Genomic DNA, 20,584 nt, shown 5'->3' on the forward strand with positions numbered 1-20,584 from the left:
GGGGGAGCCCCAGGGAGGAGGAGGAGGGGGCAGCGCGGAGGGGGCAGGGCAGCGGGGATCGACCGCGGGAGGGAGGGGAACGGGGGAGGGACACCTAGGAGGGTGAGAGGTGGGGAGGGAGGGACCCCCGGGATGAAGGGTGCGGTGGAGGGGGAAGGGACCCCCGGGAGGAGAGGGAGGGGAGGGGGAGGGGGAGGGGCGGCAGCCCCGGGCGGGGCGCGGTGGGAGGAGAGGTCTGACGTGTGAGGGGCCGGGCCGGGCCGGGCCGGGCCGGGCCGGGGGCGGCGGGGAGGGGGCGGCGGCGGCGGCGGCGAGCGCTCCCAGGGCGGCGGGCCGGGGCGGGGCCGGGGGCTGAGGGGAGCGGCGAGAGGTGGGGCCGCGGAACGCGCCGGGCTGCGGCGCCAGGAGGCGGGGTGGCGGCGGCTGAGGGCCGCGTGGGGCGGAGGGCAGCGGCCGAGGGGCTGCGGCGGCGGCGGGAGCGGCGGCGGGAGCGGCGGCGGGGGCGGCGGCGCGGCGGCGGCGGCCCAGGGCGCTGAGGGCCGGGCGGGCGCGCAGGGCGGCGGGCTCGGCGGCCGGGCCGGGGCGGGGCGGGGCGGGCCGGGCGGCAGGCATCCTCGGCGGCGGCGCGCTGGCGGCGGCCATGGCGGTGGCGGCGGCGCTGGCGGGCCGCGGGGCGCGCGGAGGCAGGGGCCGGCCCCCGGGCGGCGGGCGGGCGGAGGGGGCGGGGCCCGGGCGGCGGGCGGCCCGCGCGGCGGCGGCAGCGGCGGCGGCGGCGGCGGCGGCGGCCGGGACGAGGCGGCGGCGGCGGCGGAGGCGGCGGCGCGGGGCGCTCGGGCTGATGGCGGCGGCGGGCGGCCCCGGGACGGCGCTGTCCCCGCGGCCGTGCGACAGCGACCCGGCCAGCCCTGGAGCGCAGTCCCCGAAGGTGAGGAGCGGCGGCGGGCCGGGGCCGGGGGGCGGGCCGGGCGGTGAGGAGGCCGGGACGGCGGGCGGCGGGCCCGGGGCGGGGTGGTCGGCCCCCAGAGCCCGAGTCCTCGGCCCGCGGCGGGTCGGAGGCGGGTCAGCCTCGGCCCGGAGTCTTTTTGGCGGTTTGGGCGCAGGAGGCGCCGGAGCCCCCAGGAGCGTGTCCGCAGGTTCCGGGACGCGGCGTTCGAGGGGGCGGAAAACTTTCCTCGGAGACGGGCGCGGGCCTGAGTCTGTTTCCGAAGGAGCCTTGGTTTGCGAACTCTCTGAAGTCGCTGAACTGAAAATAGGGAAATGTAAACAACCGGGGAAACAAGACAGCCAGTTAGTGGACTTAGTTTGGGCAAGTGAGTCGGCAGCGGTCCTGATATTTCCAGCGAACTGTCCGGCTTGCAGTGTGTGCTGTTTTGAGGAGGAAAGACGGCCTCGGGGTTCAGGCCGAGATGCCCGGAGGGGAACCTGGGGGCAGCACAACGTCCTGCATTAAGACGTTTTGTTTTTAGTCAGTGCGCTGGCTGCTGACGGGAGGTCGGGACCTGAGAAGTTCGGTTGTACGGAAAGGCTGAAATCGGAGCCCGGTGGCGCACGTGGCACTGACGCTGCACCGGCCCCGGGGCGCTGACCGTGCAGACCCCCCCCCCCCCGGGAGGCCGGCGGGGCCGCAGGTGTCAGCGCGCACCTGTCTGCGCTCGGCCCTCCTGGGCCCGCCCGCCTGCGAGCCTCGCCCCGTGGGGTCAGTCCAGAGGGGAGCCGCCTGCGACCCTGAGGCTCAAGTGTCTGCTTCAGTCCGAAAACCTGGCCCTCAGTGTCGGTATCGCGGTTGCAGGCAGATTCTTTTCACTCAATCGCGTGTCATCATGTTACTAGGAACAATACTGCGCTTATGCCTCTCTGCTGTTCATTTTATTTAATAATGCAATTGCTGGGGTTTGCAATAACAGATTCAAACACTGTGAAAGCGTGGTTTGAGCTTTTCTGAGGAGTTTGCATTTTTAACTTTTTGTCTCTTTGACTGTCTAAATTTTTTAGCCAAGGGAAATGTGCTTAAACAAATCTACATAAATATCCTTAGAGTGCTCAGAAGCAAGTAAGTAGAAAAGAATGATATTTGAATGCTTGTTGAATATGAAATGTTTCAACTGGGAGACTTGTTTTTTTTTTTTAATTCTTTTTTATTGAAGTGTAGTCAGTGAGTTTCAAGTGTACAGCAAAGCAATTCAGTTACACATATACGTGCACACCTATACATATTTTCAGTTCCTTTTACATTGTGGCTCATTACAAGAAACGGAATAAAGTTCCCTGTGCTGAACAGTAGGTCCTTGCTGGGGAGACTTGTTAAATGTAAAGTTTTGGAGAATGGATTTAGACTGTTCTCTATGTCCTACCTGGCTGCTTGTCTTAAGAGGAATGTACAGAGCTTTTGAATTGAATGCTTATTTTGTAAGAACTGAATATGCCCCATCTTTTGCTATTTGCTAAAGAATCTGAGCAGATTCCTAACAGATGAAGCCATTTGAGACTTTATGATTATCACCATCTTAATTATATTAACTAACTTTTATTGGGCGCTTACGTATTTGCTAGGCCTTGCTCTAAGTGCTTCCCCCCCTGTTAACTCATTCATTCCCGCATTAGCCAAGTAACTGAGGCATTGTTACTGTCTGGGTTTTACAGGTGAGGAGCAGTTCAGAGAGAGTCAGGACAGCTCTTCCCGTGCAGGGCAGTGGTGGCACTACCCTGGGCAGTCCACCTTTGGCCTGCCTGACCAGCACCCTTACCACCTCTGTGTTCTTAGAAGCATGGTATTTAACAAAGTTGCTTTGTCCTAGAAGCTACATTACCTTGATCCTTTTTTTCTCCTTTTTCAGTTTTATATTTGGTAGAATTATTACAGTTTGACTGCACATATGCATTATATTGCATATAAACACATATATACAGTGTACTGCACATTTTTTACCTCGATTCTTTAAAGCTATTTTTTGAGCCTTGTGTCATTAAGTTTTAGCTAATGTGATTAAATCTGTTTCCTAACATTTGATACCTCATTCATTTCCTTAATGAAACAGTCTAACTTACAGCCTTGATGTTGTCACATAATGGAAAATGTCACTTACAATTTTTTTAAGTCTCTTCTTTTTGGGGAGGTATAATGTGGTTATATAGATTGATGATTCTTATTAGGATGTATTTTTGCTAAATTTTTGCAATGTAAGAAAAAAATTAACAGGGTTGGTAATTGTTGGGTTTAGTCTTTGTATGTTCTCTTTTCACAGGAATATGAGTACCTAAACTAGCCAATTAGAATAGTCCAATAAATCCCCTGTAAGCTGAGTTAAACTGTAAATGATCTGTATGTTTTTATCCTATCTAGGGTAGGAGGGTTTGCTTTAACTTCAGAGTATTGCTGCTATTTTCTGTTTATTTAAAGCAGAAAGCACTTTAACCTCTGTTGGTAAGAAAGCAAAAGTAGATTTAGATTTACAGGTTTATTGAAAATTTTCTTAGTTTGATTTGTATTGAAGGTTAGTATTTAGTTTTTCCCAGGTCTTGCCCATGCCAATTCTTGTCCCCTCTTAAATATAATAGAAAGCTAACATTTGTATAACCAATTGTCCTTAGAAAGCCTTTGTAGCAAGTCTGGGAAGATACATAATCTTTTCTTATGTATTATTCTTTGTCTTGTTATTTTCTGGATCTTTTAAATGTGTAGGACGATAATGAAGACAATTCAAATGATGGGACCCAGCCATCCAAAAGGAGGCGGATGGGCTCCGGAGACAGCTCCAGGAGCTGTGACACTTCGAGTCAAGACCTTGGGTACTGTCACTTTATTGCTTAATCGTATTTTCGGTGGTCTGTTTCTCTCTTCTGTGCCTCAGCTCCCTCCTTCCCTCCTCCTGGCTCTGGCAAAGCCGGTTGTTAGAGGTTGTGGAGTATTTTTTATTGTATTTTATAATGGCACCAAAGTTGCTTTTTACTACTCAGTGCAATTCAAAAAAAATTTTTATTGTGATAAAATACACATAAAATTCACCATTTTAACTGTTTTTAAGTTGTGTAGTTCGGTAGCAGTAACTACATTCACAGTGTTTCGTAACTGTCACTCACCATCACTCGTTTCCAAAACTTTTCCACTACTGCTGATAGAAACTGCATAACCATTAGCAGTAAAATCCCCATCGCCCGTCCGGCAGCCCTGGCAGCCACCATTCGACTGGGTCTTTATGGATCTGCCGCATGTAAATGGGTCACACGGTGTTTGTCTCTGTGTCTGGCTTCTGTTCGTCAGCATACTTTCTTCAGGGTTCATCCAGGTTGTGGGCCGTGCTAGAACTTCCGTCCTCTTTAAGGCTGAGTTACACTCCATCTTGTGGACCCACCATGTTTTGTTTATCTGTTCATCTGTTGATCCGCACTGGGGCCATTTCCACCTTTGAGCTGGTGTCAGTAGTGCTGCTGTGGACGTTGGTGTGTAAGTGCCTGCTTAGAGCCCCCGTTTTCAGCCCCTTTGGCTACATGCCTTGGAGGGGAACAGGTGGGTCATAGGGTAACTCTCCATTTAGCTTTCTGAGGAGCAGTCGGACTGTTTTCCACAATGGAGGCACCGTTTTATATTGCCACCAGCAATGTGCAAAGTCTCTAATTTCTTCACATCTTTACTGCTTTGCTATAGCTCTGTTTTTTCTTTTTTTTTTTTTTTAAATAATATCCATTCTGAAAGGTGCTAAGGGATATATTACTGTGATTTTGATTTGAATTTTCATAATGACTAGTCGTATTGAGCATCTTTTTACGCGTTTATTAACCATTTATATGTCTTCTTCAGAGAAATGTCTATTCAGGTTTTCTGCCCATTCTTAACTTTTTGTTGTTGTTGAGTTGTAGGAGTGCTTTATATATTTCAGGTATTAATTTATCAGATACATGATTTGCAAATATTTTCTCCCATTCTATAGGGTGACTTTTTACTCTATTGATAGTGTCCTTGGATTCACAAAAAAGGTTTAATTTTGCTGAAGTCTAAATTTTTTATTCTTTCTTTCCTGCTCGTGCTTTTGGTGTCATATCTAGAATCCGTTGCCAAATCCAAAATTATGAAGATTTACTGCTAGGTTTTTTTCTACGAGTTTTCTAGTTTTAATTTTTACATTCAGGTCGTGGACCATTTTTGAATTAACTTTTCTGTGTGGTATCAGGTACGGGTTCAGTTTCATACTTCTGTGTTTGGGTGTCCAGTTTCCAAGCACCACTTTTGGCAAAGCTGTTCTCTTTGTCTGTTACTTTTAACTGGATTGCTGCATAAAATCGTGTTACATTCCTGCTTGTGTTACCCAGTGATGAAAGCTGGACGTTGAGTCGTCCTTGCTGTTGAGGGTTGGGCCCGACCTGCAGTGCGCTGGCGCCATCAAACCGGGTTCACGCTCTGCTCCTGGGTTTGTGGGTCTGCGGTTCATCGGGAAGAGGCGTTGAGAGCTCGGCCTTCTCAGCGGTCTGTGACTCCCTGAACAGCAGATGGGAAGCAGAAGTTGATGACTTTATTCTTCGGGTGGACGACACGGTAGCTTAAGCCCAGGAGAACGAACTCGGAGCCAGTCTCACTGCCTGTTCTTTCAGAAGCTCGGCCTTCTGCGCCGGCTCCTGACGGCTGCGAGCCCTGGCGCTTCCTGGCGCAGAGATGTCACCTCCGTTGTGCTCTCTGAGCGGGTGCTTCAGATGGTGCCTTCTTCCCCCTCCACCTGCTTTGGGATTTTCTTTGATGCAAATGAAGTGGTGGGAACTTCTTTGTATTGCAAAGTCTCAGAAGACTGACTGAGAATTTAAATAATTGACATAGTTTTTTCCAAATCCTTAAAAATAAATATCCTCAAAAATATTTAAAAGTGAATATTCTTTAAAATGAAAATGATTAAACTTTAGTAAACGCCACATTTAATGCATAATATATATTTCTGTGCTCAGCTTCAGCTACTATCCAGCAGAAAATCTGATCGAGTACAAGTGGCCGCCCGACGAAGCGGGAGAGTACTACATGCTCCAGGAGCAAGTCAGCGAATACCTGGGCGTGACCTCCTTCAAGCGGAAGTACCCAGGTACCGCCCGCGCCGCGGGTTCAGTCTGGCTTTGAGCTGACTGCTCATGTTAGGTAGTAATCCTTTTTGATAGGTTGTCGACTTCTGAATATCTGAGTGTGGCTGGTTTATGTTTCACACTTTTCTGCTGGCTGACTCTGCTTTGAGCTGTCCCGCATCATCCCTCTCTGCTCTCAGTTTGTTCTTGTGCATTATAGACTGATTTTCAAGCAAAATGAGGAAGAGGGACTTCTGGGAAATTACAGGGCACTTTTATTTTATAGCTGCATTATGAACCAGGGGTTTTGATTCTTACTGTTGCTCCTTGACTTTAGGGGTGGAGGTGGCTACAGAACCTGTATCTGAACTTGAGAAAGGTTGTACTTATAGTGATTTGTTTTACCTTCTTGCTTTGGATTATTCTGTTTTCAGTTTTAACTTTTATTTCTTGAATTTGTAAGATTTTTTGTGTAGTCTCTTTAATATTTGAAATATGTAACATGAATTATTTGTTAAAATCCATGAAGATTTTAACTTTAACAATTCAAAAAAAAATTTAAACTTTTAAAATTTTACAAATGGGTAATGTTACAAATGCAAAAGACTATTTTTAATAGCTTTAATAGTCTTTTGTTCTTTTTGTTTGGAGATTTAGAGCGACGAGATTTGTCTCATAAGGAGAAACTCTACCTGAGAGAGCTAAATGTCATCACAGAAACTCAGTGCACTCTAGGTAATGAAAGCTTTTAATGTGCATTTTGAAAGCTGAACACATATGAGGTGATGTCGGATGAATATTTATCTTCTTTCCCAAAGTATTTTACAAAATTAATAGAACAGATTGAATTACTGAGATGCTAAATTGTTAACTTTGTTTTTGATTATTGTAAAAGTGCAAAGGAGACTGACATTTTATAACAGTATTGCTTTCTGATAACTTTCACAAAAGCATCAAGGTGTGTGTGTATTTTGTGTGCAAAATTTGTACAGTACTTTTTGAAAGTATTGGTCCTTATCTCTTAAAAGACAAATTTTACTTAATTTTTAGCTACATGTAATTATCTCCGTATTTTATAATTTTCCTTTCATGAATATTTCAGTGCAACTTTTTAATGTAAAACCGTGGGAGCTCGTCTCGGTAGTGGGTGCAAACCTGACACTATGGGTTTGAAAGTCACCTGTGTGACGTGTGTGTGTGTGACGTGTATGTGTGCTGATGCTTCTGGTGACATTGGAACGGACTCCAGTGTATCAGATTTGAGGACTGAGAACTGCAGTATATTGAAACATTACTTTGCTTTCTCATCTGATGCCCTTTGTGAATTACCAGTGGTTCATGTGCATCATTATTTAGAAATTGTTTCTCATAAAGGGATGGGTATTTATATGTAGTACATAGAGTCTTAAGATTTTCATTGAAAAGTTGTTCTTTGCCTTTGCTGTTTCTTTTTAAGTTTTGACTATATTATGGATATTCTTTGTTACCATTTTCGAATGTATTAGAATATTTTGCTCTGACCATTGGAAAACCTCTTAAATGTGGTTTGATGGAAAAGCAGATTTTGAAAAGTGGAATGGTCACTTAGCCTTAAAAGAGCTTCTTTACCCTTTATTTTTTTTTTGTCTGAAATAGGTTTAACAGCATTGCGCAGTGATGAAGTCATTGATTTAATGATAAAAGAATATCCAGCCAAACATGCTGAATATTCCGTCATTCTGCAAGAAAAAGAGCGTCAGCGCATCACAGACCACTACAAAGAGTATTCGGTAAGTGCCGCGGTGACCAGCATCTTTGGTCTGGGGAGAGTGACGTTTTACAAAGTTTTATGTGACTTCCCACTGCAATGTTTTTATTTCAGCAAATGCAACAGCAGAATACTCAGAAAGTTGAAGCCAGCAAAGTGCCTGAGTACATTAAGAAAGCGGCCAAAAAAGCAGCTGAATTTAACAGCAACTTGAACCGGGAGCGTCTGGAGGAGAGAAGAGCTTACTTTGACCTGCAGACGCACGTAGGGCCCTGGGCTCGGGAGCCCCGCACCCGCCCGCTGCTCGTTACCCTGCACGCCCGACACCGCTGATGGTGTTTCGTCTGCTCGGTGTCCTGTCTTCCCCAGAACGGCAGATGTCACTTTCAGTGATGTGCCTGATGATGCTCAGTTCACTTGTGTTTGGTGTGTGTGTGGTGTGTTGTGTGTGTATGGTGTGTGTGTATGTGCACGGTGTGTGGTGTGTGTATATATGTTATGTGTGGTATGTGTGGGGGGTGTATATGTGGGGGTGTGTGTGTGTATGTGTGTGTATGTTTGTGTGGTGTGTGTGTGTGTGTACACGTGTGTGTGTGTGTGCTTCCTTGCTTTTTGGTTGACATTCTCCTGAAGGAACCTATTGGCTCCAGGACTATTGCTGTGTGTCCCAGGTGGGCGGGTGGAGGCGGTTTCCATGGTAATCACGCAGTTCTCACGGTTACCCGGTGGGGCTGAGTCCAGAATTATTTCCATTTCATGGATGAGGAGGTTGAGCTCCGGAGGGTTGATAAAGAGCCCGGGCCACCTGCTGTTGAGGGGGGAGCAGACTCGCTGCCCTCTGTCAGGGGTGATGACCCTGGTGACCAGCCAGATGGGCTCACCTGAGGGACGAGAAATACCAGCTGTGCCGGGAGGCTTACGTCCTGGCATCTCCCATACTTTCACTTGTGGGGGAGGGACATGGGGAAGAGCGAGGGGGGATGGTGTCCTGAAACCTTGGTTCCCCCTGTGGAGTCAGGTTGTGTTTCTCTTTCTGTTGACCCAGGTTATTCAGGTGCCTCAGGGCAAGTACAAAGTGTTGCCCACAGAGCGGACCAAGGTCAGTTCCTACCCGGTGGCTCTCATCCCAGGGCAGTTCCAGGAATATTACAAAAGGTATGTAGTGGGTTTTTTCTGTTAGTATTGGCTGTGGGTGAGGGACTTCAAAGCCTTGTGTTTGCTTCCTGGCAGTTTCTAGCTCTGTAAGTGTCATCCTGAGATGTCATCTTACATTTGTGTCACTAGTCTCCATCCTGTGTGGTTTGGTGATGGTGGATGCTCTTCACCAGAACGTGAGCATCTCTGACAAGCCAGCTGCACACCTGTGTGTCTGTGCCCAGGTGCCGGCTTCCCCAGCCCATGCCCTGAAAGTGTGCTGGTGTTGCCTGGCCACCAGGACGTGCAGGTTCTTGGGCCCATGCCGACCTGTGCCTGGAGCTCTGCATTCACAGACGCCAAGGGGGGCTGGGGTCGCGCAGGGGGCGCTGAGGGTTCTGAGGGGCTGTGCTGCCGTTGCCAGGCCGCTGCTCCTCTGCCCTTCCCAACCTGGGTGTCGCTGCCAACAGCCCCTGCATACCAGTGTCATGTCTCAGCTTTTCCTTCATAAGAAACCTCGTGTTCCTTAGACAGGATTTAAAAGACTGGGGTCAGACTACTTGAAAGTCAAATTTAAATCACGGGTCGGCAAATTTTAATTTTTGAAGTTTGGGCTAAGCAAGTGGTGAAGAGTGACCCACGGCATGCCCGCCCTGTGCTCTCCAGCGTGGCACCTGGGGAGGGAGTTGCTTAGGCTGCGGCCGCTGGCCCAGGTCGCAGAGCGCCCGCCGGCCTGGGAGGGTTGCCAGTCCCCGGGTTCAGAGTAATCAGATGATTCAGTTTGTTAGAATGTATGCTTCCCAAATTGGTTTAAAATAATTTGTTCCTGAAAATTTTGTTTCTTAAGTGATGCCATGTCCCGGGCACCGCTGCAGGGACACCGGAGCTTGGGAGGGAGGCAGCGCCCAAGCCCTGGCTACTGGGGAGGGTGGGAGGTGCAGGTGGTCGGCAGCGTGGAGTCTGTGCATGATTCTGTATGTAGAGCTTCGTCTTGTCCGATGACATTTTTTGGGAAGGAGGTGGTGTTGAGGGCAGAGGAGAGATAAGAATCAAATGTGAATTTTACACCCTTAGTCTGGTGGAAAAATGTTTAGGTTTTTTTATTTATTACTTGTTCCTATTTGATCACCAAAATGAAAAAAAAATTATTTATTGCCTCTGATTTTTTTTCAGAAGTATTTGGGGTTAATTGAAAAGATGAGGCTATTTTTGTAGTCCGGAGTCGGTCTTTTTATATTTAACAATAAAGGAAAACTGAACCTCCTCTCTCTGCACTTCAGGTACTCACCAGATGAACTGCGGTACTTGCCGTTAAACACGGCGCTTTACGAGCCCCCGCTGGACCCCGAGCTCCCTGCTATAGACAGTGACGGTGACTCCGACGAGGCGGAAGACAGTCGGGGTGATGAGAAACGGAGAAGTAAAGGCACTTCGGTGAGGGGGGTTTTCTTCAGTCAGAGGCTTTCCTTTCCCTTTGAATTTTTGCTGATTGCTTTCTTGGAGTGTCAAATTGAATTTGTATTACTGCCCTCTTTTGGGAAAGGGGCGGTTGCATGTAATTTCCAGAAAGCTTTCACCAGAAAAAGTTATTTATCGTGTGTGTTGATATGGACTAGCTGTGTGCCGCCTTTGGTAAGTTTTATACTTAAAATTGCCTCTTCGTAGTTTTCATAAGTGGGTTAGGCACAGGACCCAACATTAGTTCATAATCTTATATATAAGTATCTTGGGTTGGGAGAGCACATTAACTTGTGTTCCTGCTGCTTAATTAATCATCTTCAGCTTCTTCTAGGAAAACGTTAAGGTTACCGATATGTTGGGCTGTTCGGTGGGTTTTCCTGCATGACTTTTTTGGTAGCAAAGTGCAGTTCAGGATGGGGGTGAGTTGGTTGCTCTGTGGAACTGAAGGAGTGTGGGAGCGACCCGGTGCAGGGTTCTGGTTTCATTTGGTGCTGCTTGTTCTCCAGCTGCCGTTTTTAACTTCTCCATCGTCAGTCTGAACCATGAGGCGGGTGCTACGTTTCTTTGCTCCTAACAGCTTTTGACAAGTGTTTAATGGCATGTGCTGCATAAAGTAAGATGCTTTTCAGATATTCAAGTGGTGACATGCTTTTCTCCTGTCATTTTGGTGCACGGAGTGCTTTGGCATGGTGAGGGTGTGATGAGGTCAACCTTCTCCCCCACTGCTAGCAGGCATGTAAATTAATTCATTTTGGGCCAAAAGAGAGTATTTACCAAGATTTTTAACTTCCATGAAACTTGACCTAGCAAATACACTAATACAGTTTATCAGAAGAACCTAACCAGCTGGTAACCAAATTTAATGAGGGAAAAAAAAGTCCATTGGAGTGTTAATAGTGTTTTCTATAATGGAAATTAGAAATAAATCTGTCGTCCACGGTGGGTAGTATGTTACATTTACCTGATTGAAACGGAGGTCAAAGAATATTTAATGATGTGATGAAGTGCACACAATAGTTAAAAATATTCAGACACACATGCACACATACATACAACGTAATTCAGTTTTGTTTTCAAAATCGAGGGCACGCGGGTGGGTAGGGTGTGTGTGTGAGCACGTGAGTCGGGGGTCTGTGAGTGTACAAACACAGACCTCGATACAGCACGTTCCCGCAGCTGTCTCAGTGTGCTCGTCAGGGTGGTTATGGATAACCTAAGTTTTTCATTTGTAATTTTCATAATTTATATGAACATAAAATTTTAATTCTAATTAGAAAATTTTAAATTAAAAAGTGAAGAATTAAATAATCAATTATTGAACTCCCAAACTTTGAAGATTTAAAATATGTCAGATACTGTTATAAATACTTGGCCATATGGGGCGACCCCACATAGTGTTAAACAATACTTTTTTTATGAACAAATATACTCCCTTGTGACATAGTAAAATGGTGTTGAAGCTGTGTGGTGTAGTAAAAAGTACTCGAAGTAGGTAATTCTGTTCCTGTTGACTGAAGTCAGAAAACAAAGTTGATTGAGGTACTTGCTGGTGTAAATGGAATTGGCTTTATGCTGTAATATATTTATAAGATGGATAAATTATTTTTAACATGACTTACTTTAGTCTCCATTGGAAAATGTTTTCTTATATTAGAATTATCTTTTTATTTTTAAATGGATGGAACTCTAAAACTTTCTTGGGATATTTTCTGTGGTTCAAAGCGGACTCCAGTCTGTGTGAGTTGCAAGGGACCTTTGTTTGTGCCTCTGACTTGCAGGACAGCTCCTCCGGCAATGCATCCGAGGGAGAAGGCCTTCCAGACGGCCAGGAGGAGCCTCTGCCGGGAAGACAGCGGTCCAGGGACAAGGCCACTACTCCAAGAAAAGACGCTTCCAAGCGTTCTGTACTGTCCAAGTCAGTTCCTGGGTACAAGGTAGAAGAAAAAAGCCCCTGACTCAGCCTCCTTCCCGACAGCCTCTCTCCCCGAGATACTTGCACTTTGAGTGTCCGAGTTGCGGAGCCCCGCCTGCCACCCCCTCGCTGTTCTTTGCGGTGTGTGTCCTCTGTCACAGCCTCCTTCCTTTTGCTTCACCTTCCTGGTGGCCTTTCTGTCACTCTGGCTATGGTGTAGCTTCTGTTTCCTGTATATGTACGATTTATAAGGGAATTTTTTTTTCTTTTAAATAATAACCAGGCAAGTATGGGTTTTTAAAAAATTATCTCACAGGCAGAACTTTGAGCTTGTTTTCTCGGGCTGAAAATCCCGGTTGTCTGACACTGAAGGTGCCCTGATCTTTGGTGCTGGCTGAGAAGCAGGGAGGGGACCTGCTGGCGTGAGTTGCGCGTCTGAGGTGCCTTTTGTTTAGAAAGACCTGGGTTTGCTCTAGGGACCATCTGATTGACTTGGCAGACTCAGCTAACTCTGTGACGGCACATGGTACAGCTTGTCGTTTGCATGGCGGTGATTTCTCGCCCCGCCTGGGCACGGGGCCTGAGCAGCGCCAGGGCGGGGGTCCCACGTTCTGGAGGGCGGTTTGGGTAGGTGTGCTTGTTAGCCGACCGGTCTGGTTGCTCTCAGAGTCTGGCTGTCGGCTGCTGTCAGCACTGTCACTGTGACTGTTTCCTCCTGCTGTCTGCCCTCCCCTCAGAGGGTTGGTGAGTGGTGAGTAGCCTTCCCACTTACGGGGACTGAAGAATGTCACAGAAGGAGCAGAATTAGTGGCCGTGGTGACAGGGAAGTGAGTGTGTATCAGGTGTGCCTGTTACCTGGTCATGGAGGTGTTTGGAAGAGCGCTTTAGAGCAAGGTGATGAGAACGCTTTGTGAAACGGAGCTTCCTGACCCCGAGTATGTCCGAACCGGGGCCGTGGTGGGTGGCCCGGAGCAGGTCCCAGCGGGCCCTGGCCAGTGTCCCTTCAGCCTCTCCGAGAACCTCCGAGCTGTCCGCTTGCCTCTCTTTTCCTGAAGTGAAAAAGCAGCTTAACAGATGAGTGTATTCCATACCTAATTAGAAGATGCCTCTCCAGCATCCGCTGACCAGCACGTGTCTTTCAGCCTGTGGTGAGCGAGGCCTCACGCAGCAGGGGCGGCTTCAGGAGGCTGCAGCCACCTGGCCTTTGTTCTTGTTCTCACATAAGTAGCTTATCTACTTTTTCAAACTAAAGATTTGAGTTACTGCTTAATAACTGAAAGCAGATGGACTCCAAAGATGACATTCTGGGAAGTTAGCCTATGTGTGTGCTGAGCAGCGCGTGTCTGGCGGAGGAGGGCTCGCAGGGGAGCTGCGGCTCCGAGCGTGGTGCCGCTGGGGAGCCGGCCTTACAGACTCGGGCCTGGGTCCCCCTGGCTTAACGGAGAAGGAGGGTTGAAACAGATGTTCTAACAGGCTGAAAATGAAGAACTAGTCAGTCCTATCGTTGACTTAAGATAGAAGAAATCATTTATGTTAACCTAAATTGATAGTCCTCAAGGGGGTCTGACATGCAAAATGCACATTTTGTAATCTTCTGTGAACATTTTTAGTACCTAAAAATGTTTCAGGTATTTCAAAGTTTGGAACAACCAGTATCTAGACTTAATACATTAATGTGAACATGTTTGTTAAAAGTTAACCTCTCTATGAAAAGTATGAATGAGCCAAGATGTGCCTAAATCTTAGGGTACTTCAAGCTGAAGGTGATACATAAACACGTTTTAAAATATGGGAGCTAAGAAAAAATATAATGTATCCGATGTCTTGCGTAGTAAGATTCACTAGTACTTGCTCTTAATGTGTAGGACAGGATTGTTTAGGTTACATTAACCTGGAATTAAAGCGTAATTATTAGGATTCAGGCCTATATTATAGGTATGTAATCAAATTCTGTACTATAACAGTGCTACCATGAAAGTCTCACTGTCTCTGGTGACTTTTCAAGCAGGAAAGTAAGTGTATTGTGAGCCTTTTCTCTTAGTTGCTGAGATCTCTTAGGGAGAGTATTTAATTTTCTTGTCAGTAGTGAAACTTGGATGTTGTCGCTGTTATGAAGTAGAGCTGACTGTCTCCAGCAGACGTACGTATGGTTTTGTCCCGCTGACCTCAGGGGAGTCCACGCCCCGCTCCCTTCCTTCTTTGCCAGCTCTGCACTGGAGCTGGGGGCTTGTGTGTTCAGTCCTGGGAGCGAGCAGTGTGGCTCCTTAGGGGGTCAGGGTGCTTGGTGAGCACGAGCTGTGGCGTCATCGTCGGAGATGCCACAAGGCTCTGTCTCTGTCCCCACCCCGTCCCTCCCTTCTCCACCTCACCTCTCCCTCATGTCATGAAGATGAAGACTATTGGGTAAGAAAACTTTTAAGTGGTTTAACAAAACATTATGGTTTTAAGCTTAGAAGCAAACGTAAGATTTTCTTGGTGTCCCTTTTATCATAGGTGTTCAATGTATTTTTTTAATAATTGTAGAACTTGAACTGCACTAGAATGTGAATGACTAGCTTGTGTCTTACTCCTTTTGACTTCTGTAAAGAATCTCCTGTGAGTTCTCATTTTAGAGTTTAATGTCGTGTGGTTACTTCCTTGACTTTCCTGACAAATATTAAAGTATGTAGTGTGCCAGTGTCTTCCCTCGAACTGTAATAAGTATTGAGTAAGCGTAGCTTTTCCGTTTGGCGCCAGTAGGTACCACAACCGGAAGTTCTTCATTTTGGTGGAGAGGTAGCTTTCTGCAGCATATTATGGCAGTTACAGATTTGATATAACTGAACCAGAATTTGGATCATAGAAGTGCACTTCCTAGCTATTTTTATTTAGGTGTAGGAAACACAATGAGAACTTACGCTTTAGAATGTAGCAGTAACAACAGAGGGTGGCTACACTGCAAGGCGTAAGGGGCCACAGCATGTGACACTGTCCTTTTGTTGGGGTAGCAGGGTGGAAAGGCACACAGGAGATGGAGACTAGTCAATGGTAAAGCTTTATATGTATGTTTTAACTTCCATGATATTTATTATTTTGTAGAGACATTTGTGATTGTTTAGAGTTACTGTTTTTATTATATTTATGTATAAGGTTGACTTTTTAAAATAAATAAGTCAAAAATTATTTTTGAATGCCTCTGTCATCTTTTGTAAAGAAAGATAATTAAAAAATAAAAAACCTAAAGAATTAAGAACAAATTGTTTAGGCTGAACAGGTTTGGAAGGTGGCAGTGAGATATTTCAAAGCTGGAGTAATACTGTATACAAGGTTGGAATTTTGTTTAGGGTCCTCTTTAGTTCAGTACCTGAGGAAAGGGAAATAAGATGTGTTTGGCCAGGTTGTAATAAAACAGAAATATTTCTACTTAAAATACTTCTTCTCCCAGTTTTTGTGTAAACGAGTGAGTGAGTGAATGGGTGTCTCTCCGGCCCCACCTCACCCTTGGCCCCTGCTTGTTCTCTTTTCTGTCTGCTGCTCCGTATTCACACAGGTTCACGGTGAACATCGTGTCATTCTTGTCCAGGCTGTGATGTTCAAATGCGCCCCAACCCCCGGCTCTCAGGTGCAGCGAACCTCTTCTTCTTCATCCTTTTCTGTGTTGCCAAGTGCTCTTTTAAAGCCTAGTGCCTCTATTGGATTGTAGTTTTTAATCTGAAGGATGAATGGTACTTAAAGTACAGGGTTGGCCTCCTTTTGTTAAGTGGTAATTTTTTTTGCTTATCTGGAAACTGCTTTTCTCCTGTATGTTTCCTTCGTCATAGTGAGCGCCTTTTCCCTGAGTGTAGGCTCCTTTATGAATGTATTGGGTCTGCAAAGGGAGTGTCGCACGACTCTGTGTCCCACAAACATTTATGCACATGACAGTGTATGCACGAGGCATCTTTCAGTTAAAAATGTTAAAACATTGATTTTATAGATCTAGTTTCACAATTTTGGAAAATAGGGGTTTCTAAACAGAATTGGCATATGAGCTGCTTAAAATGGGGTCTTCTCTTTTGTAATGAGCCTCAATAACTTCCATGTAATGGTGCTTGGTACTCGGATTTTCTCAGTTAACAGTGCGGTCGGACGGGGTGTCGGTCCTCCCCTCCGGTTCACGATACAGATCCCACCAGGCACGTAGGGAGCGTAGATACTACATTTAATCCCAGAGTGAGATCACGCCATTGACAGGATTTAAAAATGAAATCTAAAGCTTTAGTCAGTAGGCTTTGTTGAAGGAGACTCGTGTCAAGCTATGTCTTTCATACGGGTTAGGAAGGTGCTGCAAGTAAAAAGGTCAGGCAAGGTAGCGTGCTTCCTCTTGACCCCAGAGTCAGTTCTTCTGGCATGAATTCATAGCCCTCTTCTGCCCTTCCAGCCAAAGGTCATTCCAAATGCTCTATGTGGAATTTGTCTGAAGGGTAAGGAGTCCAACAAGAAAGGGAAGGCTGAGTCACTGATACACTGCTCCCAGTGTGATAACAGCGGTGAGTACTGGCGCATCCTAACACCTTACCCACCCTGTCAGTTGCTTCCAAAGCGAGGATCTGGGTTGTTGGCTAGGGTTGAACCAAAGAATCATCAAATACCCAACAGTCCATGTATTTTCCTCTGTGTTGTATTTTCGTTCCTCTGTGGCGATTAAACATCGTAGCCATTCTTGAGAAACCCAGACTAGCACTGATTATGCCATGCTAAGTTAAACGTCCTTGTGTGACACACTACTAACACTGGTTTTGGTTTAGGCCACCCTTCTTGCCTGGACATGACCCTGGAGCTTGTTTCTATGATTAAGACCTACCCATGGCAGTGTATGGAGTGTAAGACTTGCATTATTTGTGGACAACCCCACCACGAAGAAGAAATGATGTTCTGTGATGTGTGTGACAGAGGTTATCATACTTTTTGTGTGGGCCTTGGTGCTATTCCATCAGGTAAAGATTAAAAAAGGAGCGTTTGAGCAAAGGGGCTCTTGACCTTTTTTTTTTTTAAGGCTGCACGAACACCATAATGACATGAAGGCCTGTAGACCCTTCTGTTCACAAGAAGTGACCAAAGCTGTGATCATGTCCACCTGCTTTTCACCCCTAGACAAGCTGACTAAAGGACAAGTGAGATGCAGACTGCCTCGCTGAAGTTTTGGAAGTAAAGCCCAATGTGTAGCATGTTTTTCTACTGAAACAGCAAAAGCAGCAGCTCAGTCTGTTTCATACCTTGATTTTATTTGTATACATCATTTAGAAACTTAACAGAATGACTGCTATGCATTTATACACATTAAACCAGATTTCTGTAAACTGAGGCAGTATGACAATTCCAGGTAACTTCAGAATAAACACACAAATAGTAAATCACAGTAATTGGACTGAAACATTACACACGTAACTGTGTAATTTTAGAACTTATTTGCATAGTTAACACTGTATAGTACTTTATAAAATATATGCTTAGAACTGGGTTTCCTAGGAATCACTGAGATGCGAGCAACGCCAGTCATCCAGAGTTCTGTAGTGGTTCAGACCAGGTGTGTCATACACCGTGTCACTGCGGTCAGATGCTCGATCAGCTTTAAGTGCTGTCAGCACAGCACCCCAGGACTTGAGAGGGTGCCGACACACAGCTGCCAGTGAGCAACAGAGGAAAAGGCTGAAAATGAGCCAGACGCAGTAACAGGTTTTATGTTAGGATTTGTATGACTGAACTTTTAAAGTATGATAGTGTTTGAATTCCAGAAAGGACCGTGACAGTTTTTTGAAGGTCCCTGTGGCTATTCTGCCCCTCCCGTGACCTCTCCTGTGTGTCCACAGGGCGCTGATGACACTGACTACTGAAAGGGAAGTTTATATTGTTTTCCCTAAATGAAGGAGCTCCTTAGTGCCCGTCCCACCACGTAGCCACCGAGGATTATCATTAGCCATAGCTAAGGACAGACAGCTAAATGGGTTTAAAGTTCAGCCCTAAAAAGTTAAATTTCATTCTGTATTAATTAACAATTTTTCTCCTAGGTCGCTGGATTTGTGACTGTTGTCAGCGAGCTCCCCCAACACCCAGGAAGGTGGGCAGAAGGGGGAAAAACAGCAAAGAGGGATAGTAATTTGACCCAGTACTGTAATACGCACTTAAATGAGATATTTGGTGCCAATTTATTTACAGTTCTCATTTTTATGCCAATAAAAGATTTTTGAAATTAACTATGTGCTTAAAATCTGCAAGTTGATTATTTATTATAAGCTACTCTTACCTTTGAAACCAGTTCCAGGTAGAAACATAGCTCCCTCCTCCAAAAAGTCTTTATTCTTAGTACTTTGGCTATCTCCAGAAATTTGATGGTAGTATTATGCAACTTAATTTGAAATGCTTAACTGTTTCTCCATTAGCCTAAAAGTTACTATTACTTTGTCCTTTCTGGCTTACCATGGGTAGCATAGCAAAGTTATCTAATAATGGAATAATTTTAATAGGAGCCCAAGATGGTAAAATTACTAATGGCCTGATGAGATGTGATGCAGGGGAGGGTTTAGAACTGCCGTTAACTGGCAGGGGAACAGGCTTGCCCACCAGAAATCCTGTGTGGGTAGGAGGAGCCGTCCCCGCTAGGGGCGCAGGCTTGGGGCTCTTGTCTATGCTCAGTCAAGTACGGAGAAACCACTACATTTCAGACTTGCTTTTAGCAACTCTTCAAAGCTCAGACATTCCATATAACTGCATTTAGCGTCACTAACTAGAGGAAAACACTAACTAGAGGAAAAGCCTACCTCACTGTAATAACCTGTTTTGCTACCTGACAAACTTACCAGAATGGGGTTTAAACATTGTATTGTGCATATTCCTTTCACAGGACTTTTGATCTGTAAAAACACCGTGCTTGCTGCTTTTCGTACTTTGCGGTGACTGAGGTAACAAAACTATGGCTTTATTTTTCCATCTCCGACTAGAAAAGTTAACCAGAACTCCAACCAGGTCAAAGTAGCCAGGTTCGCGGCGAACCTCAGTCAGCTTCACAGACTAAGGGTCTCATTCTCCAGACTATGTTCAATGAATCAAAAAAGGATTTCCAGGACCAATTTCAGAATGCTAATTAATATCGTCCACAGAACAGACTCCTCTTCCTGAGACGCGTCCTGCGGGGCGTCAGCGCGCGCGTGCCCCGCGTCCGCGCCGTCGGAGGGGGCGGCCGCGCCGGGCAGCGGCGGCTCCACGGCCGTGTCGAGGTACACCTTCATCTCAAACTCGCTCTCGCGGTGGGACGGGTGCCCGTACACGCCGATGCCCACAGGCCGCCGGAAGTGCGCGGGGACGAGCACCACGTCGGGGCCGCAGGTGACGGCCTGCAGCGCGTAGTCGTCGAAGCTGGGGTGCAGCGTGCTGTCGGACACGTACAGGTCCGCGTCGCCGCGCAGGCTGCGCATCTGCAGCACGATTTTCCCCTCGTGGTTCAGCCGCAGGTAGCTGTAGTTGCCGGCGCCGATCTGGCCTTGCACGACGTGCAGCAGGACCCACTCCGCCGGGACCTCCTCCTCCTCCGCAAGGCCGTCGGCGCAGGAGGCGGCCTGGGTCGCCAGAAGGACCAGGAGCGCGCCCGTCCAGGGGGCGGCCATGGCGCGGCGCCTAGCGGGGCAGCCCCCTCATCCGCGAGCGCCCTGCGGACAGACGGCAGGCCCACTGAGCGCGCCCGGCCACGGCTCAGGAGCCGCACACCGCGGCGGGCCCCGGCCCGGGGCAGCGGGGTACCGCGGGGAACCGGCGGGGGAGCGCGCTGGGGGGCGGGGCGCAAAGGCAGGGCGTTGCCACGGGGGAGGCGGGGCCGGGCCCGGGGCTCCGTCGGGGACGAGCGCGGGAGGCAGGGCCGGCCTCCGCCGCCGGACTCACCTCCACTCCCGCAGGGCGCCGCTCCTGGAGCATCCGGGACGCGCGGCCGCGCCGGAAATGAGGCGCGCCCGGAAGTGGGACGGCGCCCGGAAGTGAGGCAAAGCCCGGAAGTGGGGTTGTTGTGGGGGTGGGGTGGGACTCCGGGCTCTCGCGAGAATGGCGCTAGGGCTGAGGGCGCTCGGCAGCGGCGGCTCGTAACCAGGGCGACGGGGGCGGGGCGTGGGGCCGCCGCGCCCGGGCGCTCACCTGGGCTGCGCGTCCACCTGGCGGCTCGCGGGAGGTCCCGGAGCGTTCGCAGGTGAGACACCGTTGTCCGGGCACTTGTCACCTGTTATGTTTCTCTCAAGAACTTGGTACGTCTTGAAATGCTCTTAAGGGGACCAACGGAAGGAGGGTATCGATTT

The 20,584-nt window shown here is 47.6% G+C and overlaps 3 protein-coding genes across 5 annotated transcripts in view; 2 read left to right on the plus strand and 1 right to left on the minus strand.

Annotated features, from left to right (window-relative positions):
• Window positions 1-803: 803 nt before the first annotated feature.
• On the plus strand, window positions 804-18,502 carry PHF10 (PHD finger protein 10). Of its 3 annotated transcripts, XM_031456738.2 has the most exons (13): window positions 804-925; window positions 3,680-3,786; window positions 5,929-6,059; window positions 6,688-6,771; window positions 7,672-7,805; window positions 7,898-8,047; window positions 8,829-8,938; window positions 10,198-10,351; window positions 12,157-12,312; window positions 15,820-15,891; window positions 16,690-16,798; window positions 17,057-17,245; window positions 18,317-18,502. In XM_031456738.2, exons 1-13 carry the CDS (start codon window positions 839-841, stop codon window positions 18,400-18,402), a joined length of 1,569 nt encoding a protein of 522 aa, XP_031312598.2. In that variant the 5' UTR covers window positions 804-838; the 3' UTR covers window positions 18,403-18,502. The 3 variants fall into 3 exon arrangements, with proteins under 3 accessions (XP_031312598.2, XP_031312600.2, XP_031312601.2); XM_031456740.2 differs by lacking the exon at window positions 15,820-15,891; XM_031456741.2 differs by lacking the exon at window positions 15,820-15,891 and having other exon boundaries at window positions 6,694-6,771.
• Window positions 17,513-20,245, minus strand: C6H6orf120 (chromosome 6 C6orf120 homolog). Its single transcript, XM_031456744.2, has 2 exons — window positions 20,181-20,245; window positions 17,513-19,951 (listed from the first exon to the last, which is right to left on the minus strand). The coding sequence occupies exon 2, from the start codon at window positions 19,907-19,909 to the stop codon at window positions 19,352-19,354; it is 558 nt and encodes a 185-aa protein (XP_031312604.2). The 5' UTR covers window positions 19,910-19,951; window positions 20,181-20,245; the 3' UTR covers window positions 17,513-19,351.
• The window catches only part of WDR27 (WD repeat domain 27), a 56,120-nt gene continuing 55,443 nt past the window's right edge, over window positions 19,908-20,584 (plus strand). Inside the window, 2 exon segments of the mRNA XM_064487107.1 lie at window positions 19,908-20,038; window positions 20,195-20,272. Coding sequence (XP_064343177.1) covers window positions 19,908-20,038; window positions 20,195-20,272 — 209 coding nt within the window.

Source organism: Camelus dromedarius, chromosome 6, assembly GCF_036321535.1.
Source record: "Camelus dromedarius isolate mCamDro1 chromosome 6, mCamDro1.pat, whole genome shotgun sequence".
In the NCBI taxonomy this organism is placed as follows: domain Eukaryota; kingdom Metazoa; phylum Chordata; class Mammalia; order Artiodactyla; family Camelidae; genus Camelus; species Camelus dromedarius.

Coding starts and splice junctions, on each gene's coding strand:
- PHF10 (XM_031456738.2), top strand. CDS start 839: ATGGCGGCGGCGGGCGGCCCCGGGACGGCGCTGTCCCCGCGGCCGTGC. Junction 10,352..12,156: donor GGAGAAGTAAAGGCACTTCG/GTGAGGGGGGTT, acceptor TCTGACTTGCAG/GACAGCTCCTCCGGCAATGC. Junction 12,313..15,819: donor AGTCAGTTCCTGGGTACAAG/GTAGAAGAAAAA, acceptor GTATTCACACAG/GTTCACGGTGAACATCGTGT.
- C6H6orf120 (XM_031456744.2), bottom strand. CDS start 19,909: ATGGCCGCCCCCTGGACGGGCGCGCTCCTGGTCCTTCTGGCGACCCAG.